At 36.5% G+C, this 20,448-nt stretch overlaps 1 protein-coding gene, 1 long non-coding RNA gene and 1 other non-coding gene across 4 annotated transcripts in view; 1 reads left to right on the top strand and 2 right to left on the bottom strand.

The window, feature by feature from the left end:
• The window catches only part of PRSS12 (serine protease 12), a 41,894-nt gene extending 33,768 nt beyond the window's left edge, over positions 1-8,126 (top strand). Inside the window, exons 9-13 of the mRNA XM_026667082.2 lie at positions 1,603-1,802; positions 1,975-2,053; positions 3,660-3,782; positions 5,484-5,761; positions 7,304-8,126. Of these exons, the coding sequence (XP_026522867.2) occupies positions 1,603-1,802; positions 1,975-2,053; positions 3,660-3,782; positions 5,484-5,761; positions 7,304-7,611 (988 nt within the window). The 3' untranslated portion in view covers positions 7,612-8,126. The remainder of the gene's footprint in view (positions 1-1,602; positions 1,803-1,974; positions 2,054-3,659; positions 3,783-5,483; positions 5,762-7,303) is intronic.
• Positions 1-13,947, bottom strand: part of LOC113411823 (uncharacterized) — a 246,839-nt gene extending 232,892 nt beyond the window's left edge. Inside the window, exons 1-2 of one of the 2 annotated variants that reach the window (XR_015749241.1) lie at positions 13,810-13,947; positions 8,714-11,342 (exon numbers count right to left, since the gene is read on the bottom strand). This is a non-coding gene — a long non-coding RNA (uncharacterized LOC113411823). Of the gene's footprint in view, positions 1-8,576; positions 11,343-13,809 lie in introns of those variants that run through there. The other variant, XR_003370837.2, reaches the window with a different exon arrangement.
• LOC113411902 (small nucleolar RNA SNORA24) lies at positions 13,210-13,343 on the bottom strand. The gene has a single exon (XR_003370848.1). It is a non-coding gene; the product is annotated as a small nucleolar RNA SNORA24 (small nucleolar RNA).
• Positions 13,948-20,448: the final 6,501 nt, after the last annotated feature.

Consider the following 20,448-nt stretch of genomic DNA (forward strand, 5'->3'; position numbering starts at 1 on the left):
CACACACACAAACACGCACACAAACTCTTACATTGCTGCCTGCATTTCATCAACATCTTTTTAAAGTCTACTTTATATACAAAATTAAAAAAAATATGAACAGCTGTAGGGAAATTATACAGTTGTATTCCATTATACAATCCTTTGAATATCTGCAAACAGTATAAGATTAAGTGTAGAGGGAGAATTTTCCAAACAAGAAAAGATCTGCTGTGTATCTGTTTTAGAGTCTATAAATGCAGATCATACAGATCAATACATGTGGGCAATTTAGTTTTGGCCACGGAACTACTGGAATTTCACTGAACACTTTTTTCTTTATTGCCTCTATAACATCAGCCTTAAATAAACATAGTTGACTAAATTGCATAAAATACTCATGTTAGTAAAAATATTTGAATTATAAAACACTGTAATGCCTAAAATGTTAACATTATAATAAGCTAGTAATTACTTTTACTATCTATTTTACTCTGGCATTTTTATTTTCTTCACTGGCATTAAGGCATAATAGAAGGGCTAAAGCTACGGGATGTTTAATTCCTTTTTATTTTAATAATGTACTTTGCAAGCTATATGTTTAAAAGGTTTCTTTGAAAAATCCTCAATTAAAATGCTTTATGCATAAACCAACCTGTCTTATGAGATATGCTTAGTTTGTAAAAGATAGATAGCATTATTTCCTAACAGTAGCTGAGAAACTAGTGATAAAGCAGGCCTTATTATCTTCCCAATTATGCCACCTATCCTTCATTTACAAATAGTGTTACTAACTTGATATTATTGAATAAATAAATTTCTGCAGATCTGAGATACAGTCTTAACTCAAATATTATATTGGATCAAATGACTAGCATGGCGTTCATGTTACCAGATTATTTATAGCCTAGTTCTTATGTATAGCAAGTAAAGTGATGAGTATTTTTTCAGATCCACAAATAACAAAAAACTATTATTATTTCTTGCAAAATAAAGTTACAATTATAATATATTAATTAGGCATTGAACAAAATGCCTAATTTTCAACAAAAACTCTGATCTAATAAGGGTAGCATGAAGTTTCACTTCTTTCTCTTTCCCATTCATGCTACCCTTATTAGATCAGAGTTTTGAAATGTGTAGTTCAAATTGAATCTTGAGATGGGAGCATATATAAGATATATTTGTTAATTATTATATCTGTCAGGTTTCGCCCTGATTTTGTCAGATGTAGAATTCTAGTTTTGTTTGGGTTAGTATATAATATAGTTTGCTTTCTTTCTGAGGGGCAGAAATAGCTGATTACTCTCAGTGAAAATTGCCACTAATTTTTGTAGTCTTGGATTATTTTAAAAATGAAGTTATTAGTAACAAAATTATTAAAAATTAACTATTAAGTAAAACTTTATATGGACACCTATAGCCTTTGAAAATTATTAATACGCTGCAGTAAATAAAATAACAATTTGAAAAATAGTGCTGTAATATGTCTTCTAACAGTCCTAGCAGAGATGGTAGAGGAAACTTACTGATGTTTATTGATTCATGTGAAATAAGAATTCTGTATCTGTTGTTGCCATTATGATTTATTTAAAAAGTTGCCCAATTTTTTTTTGCCTCCAGAGGTTTATCACGAGCAAGGACTATGGCATACTTTGGAGAAGGAAAAGGTCCCATCCATGTGGATAACGTGAAATGCACAGGAAATGAAAGATCCCTTGCTGATTGCATTAAACAGGATATTGGCAAGCATAACTGTCGTCACAGTGAAGATGCTGGTGTCATCTGTGACTATCTTATCAAGAAAGCATCCAGCAGTAAAGGTGAAATGAATATAAACTTCAGTAATTCTCTTTTCTGTAAATTGTAAAGGAATATCGGGGAGTATTTGGGTTGTTTTTAGGAAGAAATTGTTTGATCACTTTGCTTGCCATTTGAAGTGCTCTCTATTTACTGGTTGGAAAATCTAACTTCTCTGCTTTGAGCCCTATTCAGATTCTCTTGCTTCTGTATGTGGTTTAAGAATATTGCATCGTCGTCAAAAAAGAATTATTGGTGGAAAAAACTCCTTAAGGTAAATTACAGATACCAATTTAAAATTACAAAGCCATGCTTCCCTCCCCTGGCTCGCCTGCACTTGTGTAATACCACACCATGCTTTCCCCTGCCTCCCTTCGCTAGCACACAGATTGCACCAGGCCTGCCTAGGGCAGACTCCCATGGCATTGTCATTGTTCCCAGTTTAAAGGGCATGCCTTCCATGGAGTGCAGAAAACGTGTTCAGCCCATCAGGATCTGAGCTCTGTTTCTCCACCCAGTTGAAGGCATGCAGCTCCCCTCAAGAGACAGTTCTTTCATCCAGTCCCCAGAGACAAGGGAGAATCCTCTCAGCAGGTAGCGGCAGCTTACAACTTTTTTGCTGGTTTCCCCATTGACTTCCTGGAAAAGTCAGCAGAGAAGATTGAAAATGTCTATCATATGATTGCAGGGTATTTGGAAACCAACCATAAATGTGAACAGGTTGCAATGCTCCTAGTTGACCACAAGTGTATGTGATTTGATATTTTGAATGGGCAAAAGTGCTTATAAGCCATAAGAAATATTTCTAAGCTGGGCATAACTCTGAATAGTTGTTAAACAAATCAATTGAAAGTCAATGACTACTTGTGCATCAATGATGGATGCACTGTTGGAAGACCAGAAGGATCAGGTTAGGGACAGATGACCCCAGAGAAAATCTATGTGATGTGTTGACACCAACTTGGTGAAACAAAATCAATCAAATATAAAATAAGAATCTAATTCATTAATAGAAGATGCACCTGGCTGATACATAAAAATCTGAGTGTGTGGAGTCAGAACAAACTATTGCTAGCTAAATACTTAAAATTGCTAGGTATCTTTTATAATTGCTAAAAATGAGATTTTTATAATTGAACCAGTCATGTATGTAGTGTCTTAATTTAATTTTGCAATGGTATGTTGAGTTGCAGTTTCTCTAACACATGATTGTGGAGAGTCCCCAATTTTTGGTAAAACATTAGGTGCAATGGAAGAATTGCAGAGGCAAACAGATATGAAAAGTCTCTGTTGTGTGAGCAGAATTCCATAAAGTGTTTTTTAAAACAAAAACAAAAACGCAACTCCTTCAGATATATGCCTTTAAAAAAAAGGTGGGGCATGGAGAAGAAGCTAAAATTAACAAGGTTTACCTTGACTATGAAGACAGCTGTGCTTATCAATGTCTATTCTTATGCATTATATTAATAATGATGAAAACCAGTATAAGTGTACACTTTTCTATGTGGATCATTCTCAAATTAAACAAATGTGTCATATATTAAAAATAATATTTTTTAATTTATTTGTTAAATTAGCATGAGTTTTCACATATTCTTCAATATCTGTCACTCATTGTTTACACAGATCTAAATCCCCAAATGACCATAACCTAACTTGCTAAAATGCTTGTCTCCCCCCCAAGAAGTATGGATATGTAGAATGAGGCTGTCTGAATGCTTGGATAAATTCAGAATAAAGTGGTTGGACAAGTTTGTATGTCCTGTTTGATGAGAAATGACCCATGACACTTTTTTTTGCACTCAGACAAATACATAAACATATTTTTATTTTTAACTTTGGGCACTTTCATACTAATCATATACATATCTGTTGTCTAGGGGTGGTTGGCCCTGGCAAGTAGCGTTGCGCATTAAATCATCCCATGGAGATGGAAGACTTCTATGTGGTGCCACTCTTATCAGCAGTTGCTGGGTGCTTACTGCAGCACATTGTTTTAAGAGGTATTGTTGCAAAAGTTACAAAGGAGCATGTTATATTGTTTCTCTTATTCTTTTATTTTTCTTATATGTACCCATTTCATGTATTCATAACTATGTATACACTTATACTTATTATCTTGTAAACAATTGGCAAATCAAATAAATAAATAAATAAATAAATAAATAAATAAATAAATAATGTAGAAAGACAAAGATAATAAAATATATGGATGATTCTGGTTTTGCTCTGAAACAATGCTGTAAGAAACAACAGCCGCATTCTTAAAACACAATTTATTAATATTTCACATATATTTTACATTGCTTCTGTAATCTGGAATGCCTTCATTATTCTGAAAAACATGGATTGACTTAAATGAAAATGAAAACATGGAAATTGAAAGGCAAATCAAAACATTTGTCCTTAGATATAAATCAGCTTTCCCCAACCAGGCACTCTCTGGATGTCTTGTGAATACAACTCCCAGAATTAAAAGATGGAAACCTTTTAGAGGAAGACATGTACTTATCTAGCCTGGAATGAACAAACATATGTACAAATCTATAATTCGATTAGTGTATATGATCAATCTGCAAAGAAGCAGAAAAAAGGAGAGAAACAGCCAAACTTTCCCAAACTATGTTATTTGTCCCTGAACCTGAATGACAATATGCTGCGTAGCGCTGCAGTGGCGTTTATTTCTAAATGTATGTTTTAAGTTTCAAAAAATAATATATATGGTCAAGCCACTGATGATACTTGCAGAATTATGCTTCCATACAATCAGTTAGTTGGATCTAAGAACTGTTAGCAAAAGGTAAATGAACCTGACACTTTCTACATGTGGCAAGCGTTAAAGAAATAACTGTATCGGATATACTGTATTGAATAATTGTCCAGAACAAATGGTCAGTTTTTGAGTTTTTCCTCACATGATGCTCCAGTGCAGAGCTGTCAAACTCCCAGCCCCTGGGCCGGATGTGTCACACACTGGCCACACCCATGCCCCATTTAGCGAAGGGGAAAAAAGTCCCAATATGTCATGAGTTCGACACCCCTGCTCTAGTCCTATGTGTAAAATAATTTTATTTTATGGGCAGATTCATTCTTTATGAAGAAATGTGGAACAAGTATGAAAAAATATCTGTCCATTAAACAGCAGTAAACAGCCAGTTTAATTCATTACATTGACACTGTTCTTTGGTTAAATTCACGACCTCTTCATTAGAATGAGAATCTGTTTATTAGGATATTTCAACATAATTAAAAAGGAAGATTTTATTTAATATGGATTATATATATTACTACACAAGGACATTTTTTAAAATGTAAGTTATTGAAATGATAGTTATGTTTATCTTTATTCCAAAAACTCAGAGAAAGAATATATTTATGTCTACGTTTTTTTCTCCTTTACTGCTACAGACATATCTACCTTTTCAAGGTGCTAACGTTCAACATGCTAATTCTACCTAAATAATATCTCTAGCATATTGCAGAATGGTCAGGATGAAGCAATTTGAGCATACTAATATTTGGCCAACATTGAAAATTCAAAAAGATTTACTAACATTTAAACCATTGTATTTTACTGAGTTCCTGAATTGTTGCCGTACTGGAAATGTAAAATTCTTGCTTGCTCATTTTCCAGCGTTCTTTCATCAATGCTATAATAAAAGCAGAATCCTACGTCAATTATCTCCTTCCCCACATTTTTTTAGGTATGGCAACAATACTCGAAACTATGTGGTGCGTGTTGGAGACTACCACACATTGGTACCTGAAGAGTATGAAGAAGAAATCGGAGTACAAGAAATTGTGCAACACCCAGAATATAGGCCTGATTATAGTGACTATGACATTGCACTAGTGAGGTTGCAAGGGCCTCACGAACAGTGTACTCGTGTTAGTGCTCATGTTTTACCTGCCTGTTTGCCATTCAGGCGGGAGAGGCCACAGAAAGCTTCTAATTGTTACATCACTGGTTGGGGTGATACAGGTAAGATTGGGTTTTGTTTTGTTTTTTTACTTTTAATTGCTTAGTGCACTAGGTGATATGCTAAGTCGAATAAATATATAATATTTCTGGTGCCCTGGAAAAACGTGATTTAAAGGAGCAAGGGCAGGAGGGTGAGTGTTCTGTTGAATCACATTTGTATTAATGTGTCCTACCTGAAATGGAAGACAATAGTTGGTTAAGCCAAAGTCTTTATGGGTGTGTTGCTAAACTACTTTGAAATTGTTCTGCTGCCGTTTCTTCATTGTTGCTATCTCAAATAATTCTATAGGATAGCTAAAACTTTATTACAGATAGTCCTTGCTTAATGACCATTTGTTCGGCAACTATTTGAAATTATGGCAGTGCTGATTGAATGGTAGTTACACCAGGTTCCTGAAGTTACCACTGTTACAGCATCCCGATGGTCAAAATTCAGGCTCTTAGCAGCCTTGCCGCATTTACTACTACAGGAGAACCAACTCCCTCCACCTGCCTAGTGCCATCTTCAATTCTTTTCTTTTGGCTGCTTTTGCAGCCCCTGCCATCCCCAGCTTAACCATCATCTTCTTCCTCCTGAACTGATTAGGCACACTTAATCTTGTGCTAACAGGCCTTCTTCCCAAGGCCACATGGCCCCTTGTCTAATTTGAAAGTCTTGTGAAAGTGGGGACAGCAGGACCAATCTAGTGCAGGGCAAACAAAAGGACAGAAATGGATGGGGAATAAGCAGGCGGAGTGAGTTGCTGAGGAGGCAGTCCCTTGCCTTGCAAGGCTGAGCCGGGAAGGACAAGGTTGGAATGGCTTGGATCAGACTGAGTCCTCACTTAATGAAAGTTGGGATTTGGTTAATGAAGAACTGCCAAGATGCTGAGCAATGTATTCATGTAACATCACACTTTATGACATTGCATAGTGATAGAAATTCCAGTCTGAATTACTGTCATCAATCAATGATTTACTGTATGGTCAAACTGAACCCTGGCCAACTTAAAATTGCCTATTTTCGTCTACCACCCCTGCTTCATTGCATTCTGCCACAAAGTTAAAACACCATCAGGCATTTTAAAACTTCTTTATAATCCATGCATTCTTCAAATTAACACTTGAAATGGAACATTTGCATTGAACCTTGAATCAGAAACTTGAATTGCAGAATTCCAACTCAAACTGAATCAGAATTGACGTAACTAGATAAAAAATGCAGATGGAAATATTTCCTAAATTGTGAAGATACCTGTACCTACTAAAAAGGCATGCTATACAAGACAGCTTTAAAAGTATAACTTTCTATGAAGTTTATTTGTGTTACTATAGCAAATAAGGAACACCAGAAAAACTTCATCTTTCAAGCCATTTTTAAATGTTCAGTAAATATTGATTTGTTTTTGGAGGATTGTGTATTACTATATTCTTGATATAAACAAAGACCTTACTGAATGACCTGATGTCTGATCTGTTTGGCTAATATTTGTTATTTGATAAGTTTTAAGAATAAGCACTTGCTTAATATTCGGTATTTTAATTTCAATATTTTCCCATCAGGGAGAGCCTACTCAAGAACATTACAACAAGCTGCTATTCCGCTTATTCCTAAAAGAATTTGTGAAGAACGGTATCACACAAAATTCACAGGGAGAATGCTATGTGCCGGTAGCCTCCATGGACAAAAACAGGTAGACAGCTGTCAGGGAGACAGTGGTGGACCATTAATATGTGAACGGCCAGGAAATATCTGGGTTGTGTATGGTGTGACTTCCTGGGGGTATGGGTGTGGAGTCAAAGACTCTCCAGGTGTCTATACTAAAGTTTCCTTTTTTATATCTTGGATAAGAAGCATAACCAAACTATGAATGTCCCTTGTTGCACTGGGGATTTTTTTTTTTCATGGATGTAAAACTTTTTGGACATTAAAATAAGTCATCCTAGAAGTAATGTTGTTTGAACATGTAATTCTACCAAGACAAAATAGTAGATTACAGCTGCACAAATCAGATCATTCTATATGATTATCGCATATAGTATTTTGTATTGTGACAAATTTTCTACAATGAACTGTATACCCTACTAGTTTCAAATAATGAATTTTTAACTGACTTATACCATGTTTTATCTTTATGAAGTTATCCTGCCCTCAGTACATGAAAGAAACAGTTGAATAAAATATCTTGTAAAAGTGTCAATATTGTAATATTGATGTATTAAATTATGGTTTTTAATGCAGCGGGTAAAGATAGGGTATAAACAGTCTTAAATATGTGCTTTATGACAATTCATTTATGTATCTATTAACATTTTATCATGCTGTCATCCTATAGTTTTTCCTAACTTGTTCTCTGCTACTGGAATAAAAATCCTAGATTTTTCAGCCACTCTTTCAAGTTATTTCTCAGTATGCTAACAAATAGTGTTAATAGTGGCATTCTACTATCTCAGCTTTTTACAATCGTAAATTACTTGGCCAATTTTTAATGACCAGAACTATGCCCAAAGTAAATGCATCAAATACTTAACACATCTACAAATTAGTTTTAGAAAGTACATTTAACCTTGCAGTTCATGGATTCTTTTCATTATTTTGTGTAAGTATGATCGTCTAATATTGTCTAAACTTAAATAAGGCCTTAAAAAAAAAAAAACTAGACAGCAAAAAGTAATTTCTGCTTCTAAGTTAGGAAGTACTTCAATAAGTACGCTGAGTTTGCCATCCATATACTGCATTGTTAGGAAAAAGCTGTTGCAGTTTTGACTTAAATACCCCAAATGATATTTAGTTTACTACTGAATGTAATATCATACCATAATGGGATTTAGAAACCATATTTCAAAATATTTTTATTTGCTGACAGAATTATTTTGCTTTTTATAATTTTATTTGGTTAAGATATAAAATATTCAATGTAATGAAATGTGCTATTTATGGATTTTTTTTAGTTTTCAGTTTTCTGTAGATACTGTTTTCTATATCTCGATATTGATTTATCTTAATATTTTCAACAAGAAAATCAGTGCACTGGTAGGGATAGTTTTTCAGATGTTCACAGAAACAGTTGAAAAAATTTGTGAACTTAACAAAGTCATAATTTATAAATATATAAATATGTATTTACAAAACATACATCATAAAACCAAGGATATCTCTTTTAAATATTAACTGTTCTATCACACAGCCTTCATATATAGAAATCTTTTCATGGTAGAAGACAATTTATAATTCAATTAATAGTTCAGTTTTACTTTATAACAAAATCTGGTCTTAATATTTTTTTTGTCTTGAAATGTATAACCATTGATAAGTAGAAAACAGGCAGGTGACTACAGAATGCATTTTGATACAAGGGATTTTTTCTATTTTTTTCATTAGAAATTTTCATTTTATTAGAGAAGCATTTTATTAGGCATAGAATAACTTTGTCACTTTGAATGTACACTAATTGGCATACAGTAAAATGAAATTGTTGCACAGCTCTCAAAGAGCCACCACCTCCAATATTGCACTACATAAACATGACAGAATAAAATAAAATATATACCCGCATATATGACCAGAGAAACAAGTCTAGTTCAGATATATACATGTACATGGCAAGAAAAATGAATCTTGTGAGTTTACCAGATGGATGGCATAGGGAACAAAGCTGTTACAGGAACTACTACAGAAATACTTTGAAACCTCCCAGAGGGAAACAGACTGTAAAGTGGGTGTGCGGGGTGCTTTGAGCTCTAAGCACATAGCGCTTATAAACTGAGCTTCCTATAATCTTCTCAGCTGTCCTTACCACTCTCTGTATGGACTTTCTATTTGAGTTACTGCTGCCACCAAACCAGTGATGCAGTTTATTAAAATGCTCTCAATCGCTCTGTAAAAAATGGGCATGATAAAAGATGTGCTCTCATCCGACGCAGGAAATGCTGGTTTACACACAAGATGACTTGTGTAGAGACCAGTTGAGATTGTTAGTTAATCTGCATTCCCAGATACTTAATACTATTCACCACTTTTACAGCTGCATCCTTGATACTGGCTCTAAAATTTACAATGATGCTGTCTCTAAAATTTACAATGACCTCCTTTGTTTATTAACACTTAAAATCAGATTACTTTTATTGCATCAGTCCACCAGAGCCTTCACCTCTTCCCTATAAACATCTTCACTGTCGTCCCAGATAAGATGCACAACTGCCATGGCATCCATTTTTTACTTTGAGCTATTATGAAAATATGACCATAGAGGTCAAAAGTAGTTTTAGTTTATTCAAGTAAACAAAGTAATACTGTTGTTACTATTTATAATGCCTACCTACCTTCAGCCTTTCCTGACTAAACGAACAACCCTTTTTGTTCCTCTTCCATTTTAGCTTGTTTTCCTTTCTGCTTGTCAGGTAAGAATATGGGCAGATTAAACTTAAGTTTAATAAATATTCAGAAATATTTAAATGTTAATTGCTTTCCTTAATGAGTTTGTACATTACAGTAACATTTCCAGCATTCATAAATAAAATTAATTAATATTTGAAAAACTCTGCTTCCTCATTCCTCATTGGCATTTATTTTGGATTTCCTGTCTTTTTCTCATTCTCTGGTTTTTCACAATTAGCAGTGTTGGCTAGATACTGCCAAATGGAGCTTCCATATTAATATACTGTGATAAGGTGTAAATTTACTTATGCCATCAGTAGACTTCCTTTGCTTTCAGCTACTTCAAAACATCTGACTTTTCTAACCCATTAGGATTGCCAAGTTTTGGCTCAACATTAATCTTTTTTATGCTGCCCATCTCCCCTACAAGGTGATTTCTGGGGTGAAAATTAATTTTTGCATTTTTCCCCAGTTGTAATGTGTTTTATACCAAGAATTCTAATGTCTGGAATACTTCTCTGCTTATATTAACCCTTGTCTCTCTGTCTTGCTGCTTTTGCCTAGTAGTTTCTGCTCGGGCACATCGGGCAAACGAATCTGGTGCAATCCGAAAGAACCAATCTTGTCTCTCTGACCTTTACTGAAAGCAAGTTCCTTCAATGGTATTTTTGTCTCTTTAGGACAAGTACAGTTAATGTGAGTTTTACAGCCAGGGCAGCCAAATTTGATGCACAGAACAATTTGACACTTGCAGTTGAGGATGTCAAAGTTTGTCAAGTTTCACAGCGAAAGTCTCTTTGACACCTAGCTTTCCTCTACCAAGAGATATGTTTTTGGCTCGATCCCAGCTCTCTCGGATCTTGTTCAAAATTATCATTTGTGAATTTACAACAGGAGTCACAAAAGAACTGTTTGCTTGTTCCCACTTTTCAAGCACTTTTGAATATATATCTCTTGCAACAGTGGCTGCTGGGTAGTTTCTAGCATCATCACTACTTTGTTCTCATAACAGTAAGCCGTATCTGAAAATGTCTTGCAGTGTTGGGAGTTCAGATGGCAACAAGTCTCTACCAGTCCCAATTAGGTTGCTCATATGAGTGAATGTTCCCAGTCTCATTCTTTTTTAAGAAGACATTACAGATCAGTTATCACACTCACAGGAAACGAGGCCACTGTATTAACTCTCAGACAAAATAAAGTTTGAGAAAGAGAAAGCAGCTGAACCTGTGAAATGAAACAAATAAAATGTCAAGTTATATTTATGTAGTTATTTACCAAGAACATTAAAGTAACCAAAATACCTTTACAATCCCCAAGACGTCACAACTTTTGAGCACCCCTAATGTTTGGAAATTTTGACATGCCCTAAAAAAACCTTGGGAGGCATCAAACCTATACAATACCTTCAGCAAAATTACTACTTTCTCTTGATTTATATACATCCAAATCTATATTTCCTTCACAAGCCCCTCATTACCTGATCTACAGGAATATTGGATTTTATTTTCTGTATAATAGTCCCCAGAAAGATCAAATCATCTTTATGGGTTCACTTGGGATGTCCCACGTAATAACCCACCTGAAGAAAAGATTTAGGAATAATTCTTAACTTTTTGCCTATACTAAACAAACCTATTCTGATTAGATGAGAAACGAAACCACCCTGAAGAAGATATATTGGGTCCCTCCAACTTTATTATTGAGATAGAATTCTTCATTGTCTACCGATGATATACTCAGTGTGTATCAGTGGTTGGGGTAGACTTGATTTAACAGGTAGTCCTCAGCTTACAGTTCATTTAGTGACCATTCAAAGTTACATCACTGAAAAGTGACTCATGACCATTTTTTATGCTTCTCATTATTGCAGCAGCATCATGGTCACATGATCAAAATTTGAACAGTTGGCAACCAACTCACATTTAAGATGGTTGCAGTGCCCTGGGATCATGTAGTTATCTTTGGAGACCTTCTGGCAAGAAAGTCAATGGATAAACAGACTCACTTAAGTGCAATGATTCACTTAACAATTGTGGCAAGAAAGGTCATAAAATTGAGCAAAACTTCACTTAACAAGCACTTATCTTGCTTAACAATATAAATTTTAGGCTCAATTGTGGTCTTAGATGCACTGAATCCTAATACCAGCGCGGCTATATTTTTTACATCCTGATCATGGCTGAAAATGTCCAGTTCCAATAATTTCAATTCACAAAATATCAATATTTTTCAATTCACAAAAATATCAATCTGTTGTCATCTATTTATTTGTAACATTTATATAATAGTACATCTTATAACCAACTCTGGGCAGCTCCCACCAAAAGTAAAATCTTATTCCAAGTATTAGGGTGAAAAGCCAGGCCAGCAAAAGCTTTATAATGCCAGAAGGGTAGGGGCTACCAAAAATCTGGGAGCAGGGCAGGATTGCCATAGAAAAGGCACATTTCCTAGCTCCCATCAGATGGCAATGTTTCAGGAAATGAACTAGATGTTGCCCAATTGGACAATGAAATACACTGGTCTACAAGGAGAAAGCCTCTGAAATGAAAGTAGCTAAATTTTACCAAAATTGGGTCATTAATAAAGGAAAATTAAGTCCCGAGTATTCATTGGCTCAAGTTTCAAGATACCGCTTCAGGTCAAAATTTCACCAATTCAAAATTACTGACTCCTAAAATTACTGACTCCTAAAACTTTTAAGGTCCAAAAGTATAGATTAAAATTATTTTTCATAAATCCAAGATACCAACTAGCAAGGTTAAACTGATTTCAAAACTTCAAACTCTTGACAAACTGCCAATTAAAATCCCCAAAAGCTCGCTTTAAAAAGACCAGTTTCATATTACAGAGCTGTAAGCCTCCCCGAAACACTTAAACTCCTTTACCCAAGTTTAACCTCACACGGTTTAACGGTATTTTTAGAACCACTTTTCAACTTTAAAAAACAGGAAAGGCAGCTTTGTAAGGTATTTGCAATGACCACCATCGGTCCCCAGAGGCAAGCTCTCGTGCAGGCCACCATGTCGTTTCCAAAGCACGCACACACACACACACACTCTCCACGAAGCTGCATAGGGTGACACAGAGGGAATGTGACTTGCCCAAGTCAGAGTCTCCCCCCAATGAAATGAGGGGAGCTATGCCAAAAAGCAAGGCGACGGTTGCTCTGCCATGAGTAGGAAGGGAGGCTGCCATCCTGGCAGGTCCCATGGAAGCATGGCGTCCCGATATACATGCGCGCAAGGGGGGAAGGAAGCGGAGACTCCCGCCCTTCACAAGATACGGGGACACGTGGAGCCTTCGCTGCTTCCTGAGGAACCGACCGTTAATCTGCTTTGCCAGTACAAAATCAAGCGTCTCCTCCCCATTCCTTTAGTTTACACCCCGCCCCGTCTCCGCTCCCGTCGTGCTGGGGCGCCTCTCCGTCCTTCACTTTACCCTTCCTCATCGGTCGGTTGGGAAGAGATTCTAATAACCGCCCGCCATTTTACCAAGGATTTCGCCTCCTTCTCCCGCTCCAGCCCGCTTGTCAAGCTCACCCTCACAAATCGAAGAACCGGCAGGGCGCATGCGCCGCAGCTCTTCAGCGGCCCCTGCCTTTGTAATAACTCTAAAAAGTTCCAGCAAACGGCTAGTATCTTACTACGGCGAGGGCCACTTATTTAAAATCAGAAATGAACAGCCTTACCAGTGTAAAACTTATTCCTCCAGGGAACAACATTCTTCATCATTCCCTCCCTATCCCCAACAGCAGCCGCACACCTACCTCTTCCTACAATCGAAAAGAACGAGCCAATGGCCGTCTTCGCACTTTTATCCTTGAAGATAAGCCACGCCCATCCGGGGACGTGGTGGAAAAAGGGCGGGACTGCAGGTGCTTCTAACTCTGCGACCGCGTGACTGGCTCCAACTGCCGTTCTATGAGTCCCCTTCGCAGTACAGTAGTCGGTTTCTGCGCTTCCTTTCCCAAAGCTTGTAATCCTCAATTTAATACCCTGCCAGCTTTCCTCTTATTTATTATTCTTTTGCAAATCCTCCTGGTATTCCTACTGTGTCTCTCTCTCTTCCTCAGCTTTACATACGCTCCTAAATTAAATGATGCACAACACTGCTTTAAAATTTGTTGATTCAAATGTTTAACACTCGAATTTAAAGCTTTTGATCACAAGAGGAAGTTGACTTCATATGGCACAAATAAAGTTATCACTTAGCCTTGGTTGGCAGACTTGCAAATGAAGTGATAGCTTGTAGATGTATGCAGCAAAACAGATTTCCAACTTCCCCCTGCAGACTTTCATATGAAATATACGTAGAGGTGTCAGGACCAAAGACATCAGGGACATTGATAAAGTTGGACAATGAAGTTATGTAAACTGTCTTTCACTGTATCAGTGAAGTTATCCCTCCAAAACTATTGGGGAAAAAGAACTGAAGAATTCTACACTTACACTAAATGATGTGGTGTAAGTATCTCACTGGTTTGTAAAAAGGAGCTTGACTGCTCAGAAAAATGTTCTGGGTGTCACTACACTGTGAGCTAAATTGCAGAACCCCTAGATAGAATCTCTCCAGCTGATCTTAGTGCATAAGCTGAAAGACATTGAGAAAGTTTTCTGTTAAGTACTTGGGTCAAATCCATGTCAAAGTTTATTGGTTAATGTAAACTCCTTGAATTGGCCTAGTAGTTCATAACAGAAGCACCCTGTAGTGCTTTTGGGAGTGGGCTTATTGGTTGGCTATCCTGATTAACAATCAGATAACAATATTCTGTAAATGTTTACAATATGTTTACAAAACATTTTCAAGGATAGCCTTCCGTAAAGCTAGTGACATCTTCAGCAAATTTAAATGATACCAAGTGATGATAATACCAGAACTTCTATGATGGTGTTCTTGTCTAAATTACAGCATGTGAAAACTGACTGAAGTAATTCACTTGTAATGTTATTAAGATACATATTCTTCAGGCTAGAGTTGTAACTGAAAATGGGGAATGGGCTTCCTTATCATACTATGGAATTAGGGAGAACCCTTAAGTTATATACCTATTCCTTCAGAGATAGTGTTCTAAGTTCAAAGCAAGTTCTAGTTCTTAGGCTGGGCAATTTTCTATCACTATTATATTTAAATTGAAGTTTAATTTGCTAGCTCTCTTCTAGTCCATCAGTGCCTCTAGACCAAAAAAGAGATAGACTTCAATTTATCTGAGGAACTGTCAGTATTACTTTAATATAGGAAGGCTCATGCTTCTAGCTCAGCAGGAAGGAACAAAAATACTAGGGAGAAAATTCCAGCTATAGGCATTATTATTAAAAATGTACTGTTTTTTCTTCCATATTATCTGATTTCTAAAGCTCTTGGTATGGACATCAGTATGCACAGGACCTCTGGGTAAAAAATACCTCTTATGCAAATTAGCAAGAGAGAAACAGCATGACTTTTTTTTAGTTGAATGTAAAACTGAATATCTAGGAAATATATTTTATTCAAGGACATAAGAGTCATATTAAATAAATGATGAAATGATTAAATAACAGTGAGCGCAACAACCAAACCAATATTAAGAACATCTTTCTGTATCCTGCTGATTTTAGTAGTTTATTGTTGCAGCTTAACTTTGATTGTGATGGTAAAATTATAAATTACCAATTATTGTATTAAACCGAATAACTGTATAAAAATATGTTTTAGCTACAGCATTTTGAGTTCACCTGAAAGGTAAAATTATAAAATTGAATCTAAAATTGAAAACACAGAAAGCTGTCAATTAAGTACTGGCTTAGATAATTGCAGTTTTAATAGGGAAATCAGATTAATTAAAGTGACATAAATTGCTATTTTTGACAGGTGACATAAGTTAGATTAGAAAATAAAATGTGGAGAATGATGTGTCACAGATACCTAGGATTCACACCATGTAAAGTTTTAAGATAATTACCCCCCCTTAAATTGTACTTGGAAGCCAACTGGCAAGGAAGCTCCCACAACAGAGGTATTTCCTATATTTTTATATAGAATAGGGGGGGGGGGGGGGGGGGGGGGGGGGGGGGGGGGGGGGGGGGGGGGGGGGGGGGGGGGGGGGGGGGGGGGGGGGGGGGGGGGGGGGGGGGGGGGGGGGGGGGGGGGGGGGGGGGGGGGGGGGGTTTGACAGAATCTGTCAGCACATGAGTTGCTGAATTTTGAATCAGTTGCAACTGCCAGAGAACTAAGATAGGAGATATAAAGGGCACAAGAAATTGTCAACAAAACCTTTTGCTCCAGAAGCAGTTCAAATTGGAGCACAACTGGTCTCTGCTAGCGACCCATTCATCCAAGGTTACATGCCTGGTAGTGGAAAACTAAATTTTACTGCCTGTAAAATTTCCCAAACATATATTTCCTTGATCTGGGGTCATTGCTGGTTAAATTTCAGAACCCAGATGAATGTGTTTTAGAAAAGAGAACATTTTCCCATTCACCCTCTTAAATCTTGATAATAATCCAAGGCATGTCTGTCCTCTTATCCACAGTTATAGATAAACTTGGCATACTTAGCATCAGACATAACTTGATGGCCTAACTTTCTGGATCCTGAGATTAAGCAGCTGACTCAGAAAGGAGATGGTCGTCAAATAACCAACCTTTTTGTTCCTTGTAAAGTGTCATTGCATGCTTCCCATTATCTGTCATCATCTTAATTCTGTTCCCTCCCTTTCCATTCCCTGCAGCCCACTGCTGACAGGGCACATTTCAGAGCTAACCGTATCTTCCCTAACAGACTCCAAAATAGACTCAGTATCAGTCTCTCTATAGGTGCACTTATTGAACACAAAAGGAGAAGAGGACAGCAGAGGATGAGATGCTTAGATCAATGCAGTGTGTGTGTATTTGGGAAGGCTCAGGAAAACAGTAGAGGACAGGGGTCTGCCATGTTATGGTCCATGGGATCTCAAAGAGTTGGATATAACTTGTGACTGAACAACAACAAATAGGTGCACTGAATGACATCCCTCAACAGCCCATAAATCAAAATCCCCTGTCCCTTTCATCTGCTATACTCTTATGCTATAATCATCCCTGTCCCGACCTCTCAACCCCATCATGCCCACTCTCATATGGAGCCAATGGGAGAATTATGACATCACAGTGTTTGAGAATCCTCAGCTTATATTCTATTTCCAGGTGTCATGTATTCCCCAGCTCAAAATGACAGGAAACTATACCAGCCACTTTCAAGAATTGTGGCCAGTGGTATCTCCAAGAGCTGCCAAAACAGCACTTGTCCTTTTCATTGTCCATCATGGCAGGGAAGCACCAATATAGCCAAGATCATGGGCACAAATGCTTTCATACAAAAAGCAAGTCTTCAATCATGCTGTTGCACCTGCTATCTTGCTCTTCTGGTCATGCCTTGCAGATCCCCCTTCTGCACGCTAAACATGTCTCATACTTTCCTATGCAAGGCCAATTCCAGAATAGTATCACCTGAGCTGATAAGCCACCTGGGAAAGCCAAGGGAAATCATCAAAACTCTAAAAAAGCAAAAATTAAAATACTTTGGACAAGTGATGTGAACACCCCCCCGCCTCAAATGGCATACTTCAACTTAATCCTCCAAGGAAAAATTGAAGGCAAACGAGGTCCAGGCAGAAGAAGAACATCATGGCTTTAAAATCTAAGGGACTGGTTTGGACAAAACTCAACAGCACTTTTTTCTGCAGTTGTTGATAAAAATAGGATCGCCAACATGATCACCAATATCTGATGACGGATATGGCACAAGAAGAAAAAGAATCACCTGAGCAACATAATATCTCTCTAGCTCAGAGGTCTCCAAAATTGGCAACCTCAAGACTGGTGGACTTCAACTCCCAGAATTCTCCAGCCAGCTAGCTATTGAAAGTTGAACAAGGCTATTACAGCTGGAATAGATTTATTAACTTTACCTTTATAATCTTTGTATTATTCTGGGGGGGGGGGAGGAGCTTTCTCTAATTATTCAGGCAGGTTAATGGGCTTTACTGTCAGTACCTCTAAGTTTTAAAAATAAGCTATACAATTCTAATGAAAGATTTTATTTACTGTTCTCCTAAATGGTAGTAAATAGCTTTATCTGTGACATATTGGTTGCACTTGGATTAAATTATTGTCTAGCTGTCCTTTTGACTTCTCTCTACTTTCCAGATTGCTTCAAGAGATAATAACATTACAGCTAGAGATCATTTTTCCTATATTAAATCTGTTACAGACTGTTCCATTCCTAATTACCCTGAAAAGATACTGAACCTTCTGTCAGTTTCTTCTTTTTCATTTAAGAGCAGTTTGGACTGTTAGTTATCCTTAGTCAGTATATACCTTACTGTTGGATGTACTGATTTTAAAATGAAACGTTTTAAAATAAAAATGAATTGTAGAGCTTCTTGCCGAAAATTAGAAATATGCTGAGTTCCTTCTAAAGGATAAATATATATTGGGGAAATTTAGCAATGATAACAATAGGGTACATTAAGAAGGGACAAATTATGAAATGAGTCGTGCATCATAATTTCAGCTCCACCTCTTTTGCTCTTGTATGGTAGTATCACTTTCTATACTATGTAGGGAGAAAAACTTATGATGCCATGATACTTATTTCTTTGATTCTGAGATGACTTTTGATTGTAGCACTGATACTCATAAAGGCTTATCTCTCATGTGCCTTTCAACCCACTGCTTTGGTATGTAACAATAATAGAACAAAAGAGGTTAAACAGAGCTAAGCTAAAGAAAAGAGATTATTTTTCTCAATAGAATTTACAAAAATAGTCAATTAACCAAGGCTTTTTAAAAAGCAAGCAAACACAAAGAAATATAAAAATACCCCCCCTCAAAAATCACATCCTCAGACAATTGTTATAAAGCAAAAACTATTTTAGATTACTTCATTAATTGATGTGATGTGTCAGACATAATTAAGCACCTGGTGTCTTTTTGGTTTTATCAAATTATAACATTCAAATGCAACAATATATATAAAACAACCTTGATCTTCAAGATGATGGATTATTCTTGGCATGTTAGATCTCCTGAACAAAGGAAAAGAGAGCTTGAACTTTATATATAGGAAATACAAGTGCGAAATCCTATGGCAAAATGTCTTGGTTTTCATTCATTGTACAAAATCTGTACGCTGACAAAACATGAATAGTGAATTTCTAAATCTGAATCAATCCAACAGTCCTGTTATAACCATTGAGTGGATTATTTATTTATTTGTTTGTTTATTTATTTATTTATTTGTTTGTTTTGATGACTTTTCTGTATGTGTAGAAATAGGATTCTTCAAATTGATCCAAGCTCAGATTGAATCAGAACAATTTATCCTGTAAGAAACTTTGGGAATTAAAGGAAAACCTTTCTTTTATAGCTAAGGATGCTGTAAAAGGCTGTCTTAGATAAGGGCTAGAGTGTTTTTACTGGGTATATAGATATTTAAATAGTTTCTGGCATGTGGCAGACATTAATTACGTTAAGAAAAAAAGGAGTTTTTCATGAAGATTTTTGAGTTAACCCAGGCCAGGGGTGTCAAACTCAAGGCCTGCAAGCTGCGTCCAGCCTGTGGGGTGCTTAGATCTAGCATGCGGGGTCCGCCTGGAAATAGCAAAGGACTGGCCTGTGGTGCCTCTGCTAGCGAAAACAGGGTGCGGGGGTTTGTGTGCTACCAGAGGATGGTATTCTTTTTAGTTTCTAAAATCAAAATACCTGTTATGGGTAGCAGATAGGCATGATGGTCCTTAGATTTTTATTGCTTGACATTAATCATATTGATGGGAATATTTTATAAGCCTTTATATCAATTACATGATTACTATCTGTTGCAACAATCAGAACACAAATGGAGAAGCTATTGTGTGCTCTGGAATAATAGATAATTGCCAGGGCAGTTATGGAGGAGAAATGTATATTTTGGAAATGAACCACTCAAAAAACCTCTTGTTGTTTCATTCACAGTTTTTGTTTTTCTAGTAAGTTTTAAATCCCCTGAACCAAACAAACCTTTGCATCCAAACAGCAGGCAACAAAATAAAAAAAAATGACTGAAGAAATGGAGACATCTTGTGGCAATAGTATATATTGCACATATAAAAAAAATTGAAGGAGATGAAACAAAAATTAAAGATTACAGGTTTCTGGAATTAACGGCCCATCTCTCTAAGAATGTGACATTTCTTCACTTTGCTTAGGTTTTTTTTTTACATAGGATCTAAGACACAATACATGTATTTACTGTCATCTTTTCATTCATTTTTTTAAAATTATGAGACACTGTTGCAGGATTACTGTTGTAGATCTTGGCCTACTCAATTGA

The sequence above is a fragment of the Notechis scutatus genome, chromosome 4 (genome assembly GCF_049901735.1).
Source record: "Notechis scutatus isolate UNSWTSFEM ecotype Mainland chromosome 4, rNotScu1.2, whole genome shotgun sequence".
NCBI classification, from domain to species: domain Eukaryota; kingdom Metazoa; phylum Chordata; class Lepidosauria; order Squamata; family Elapidae; genus Notechis; species Notechis scutatus.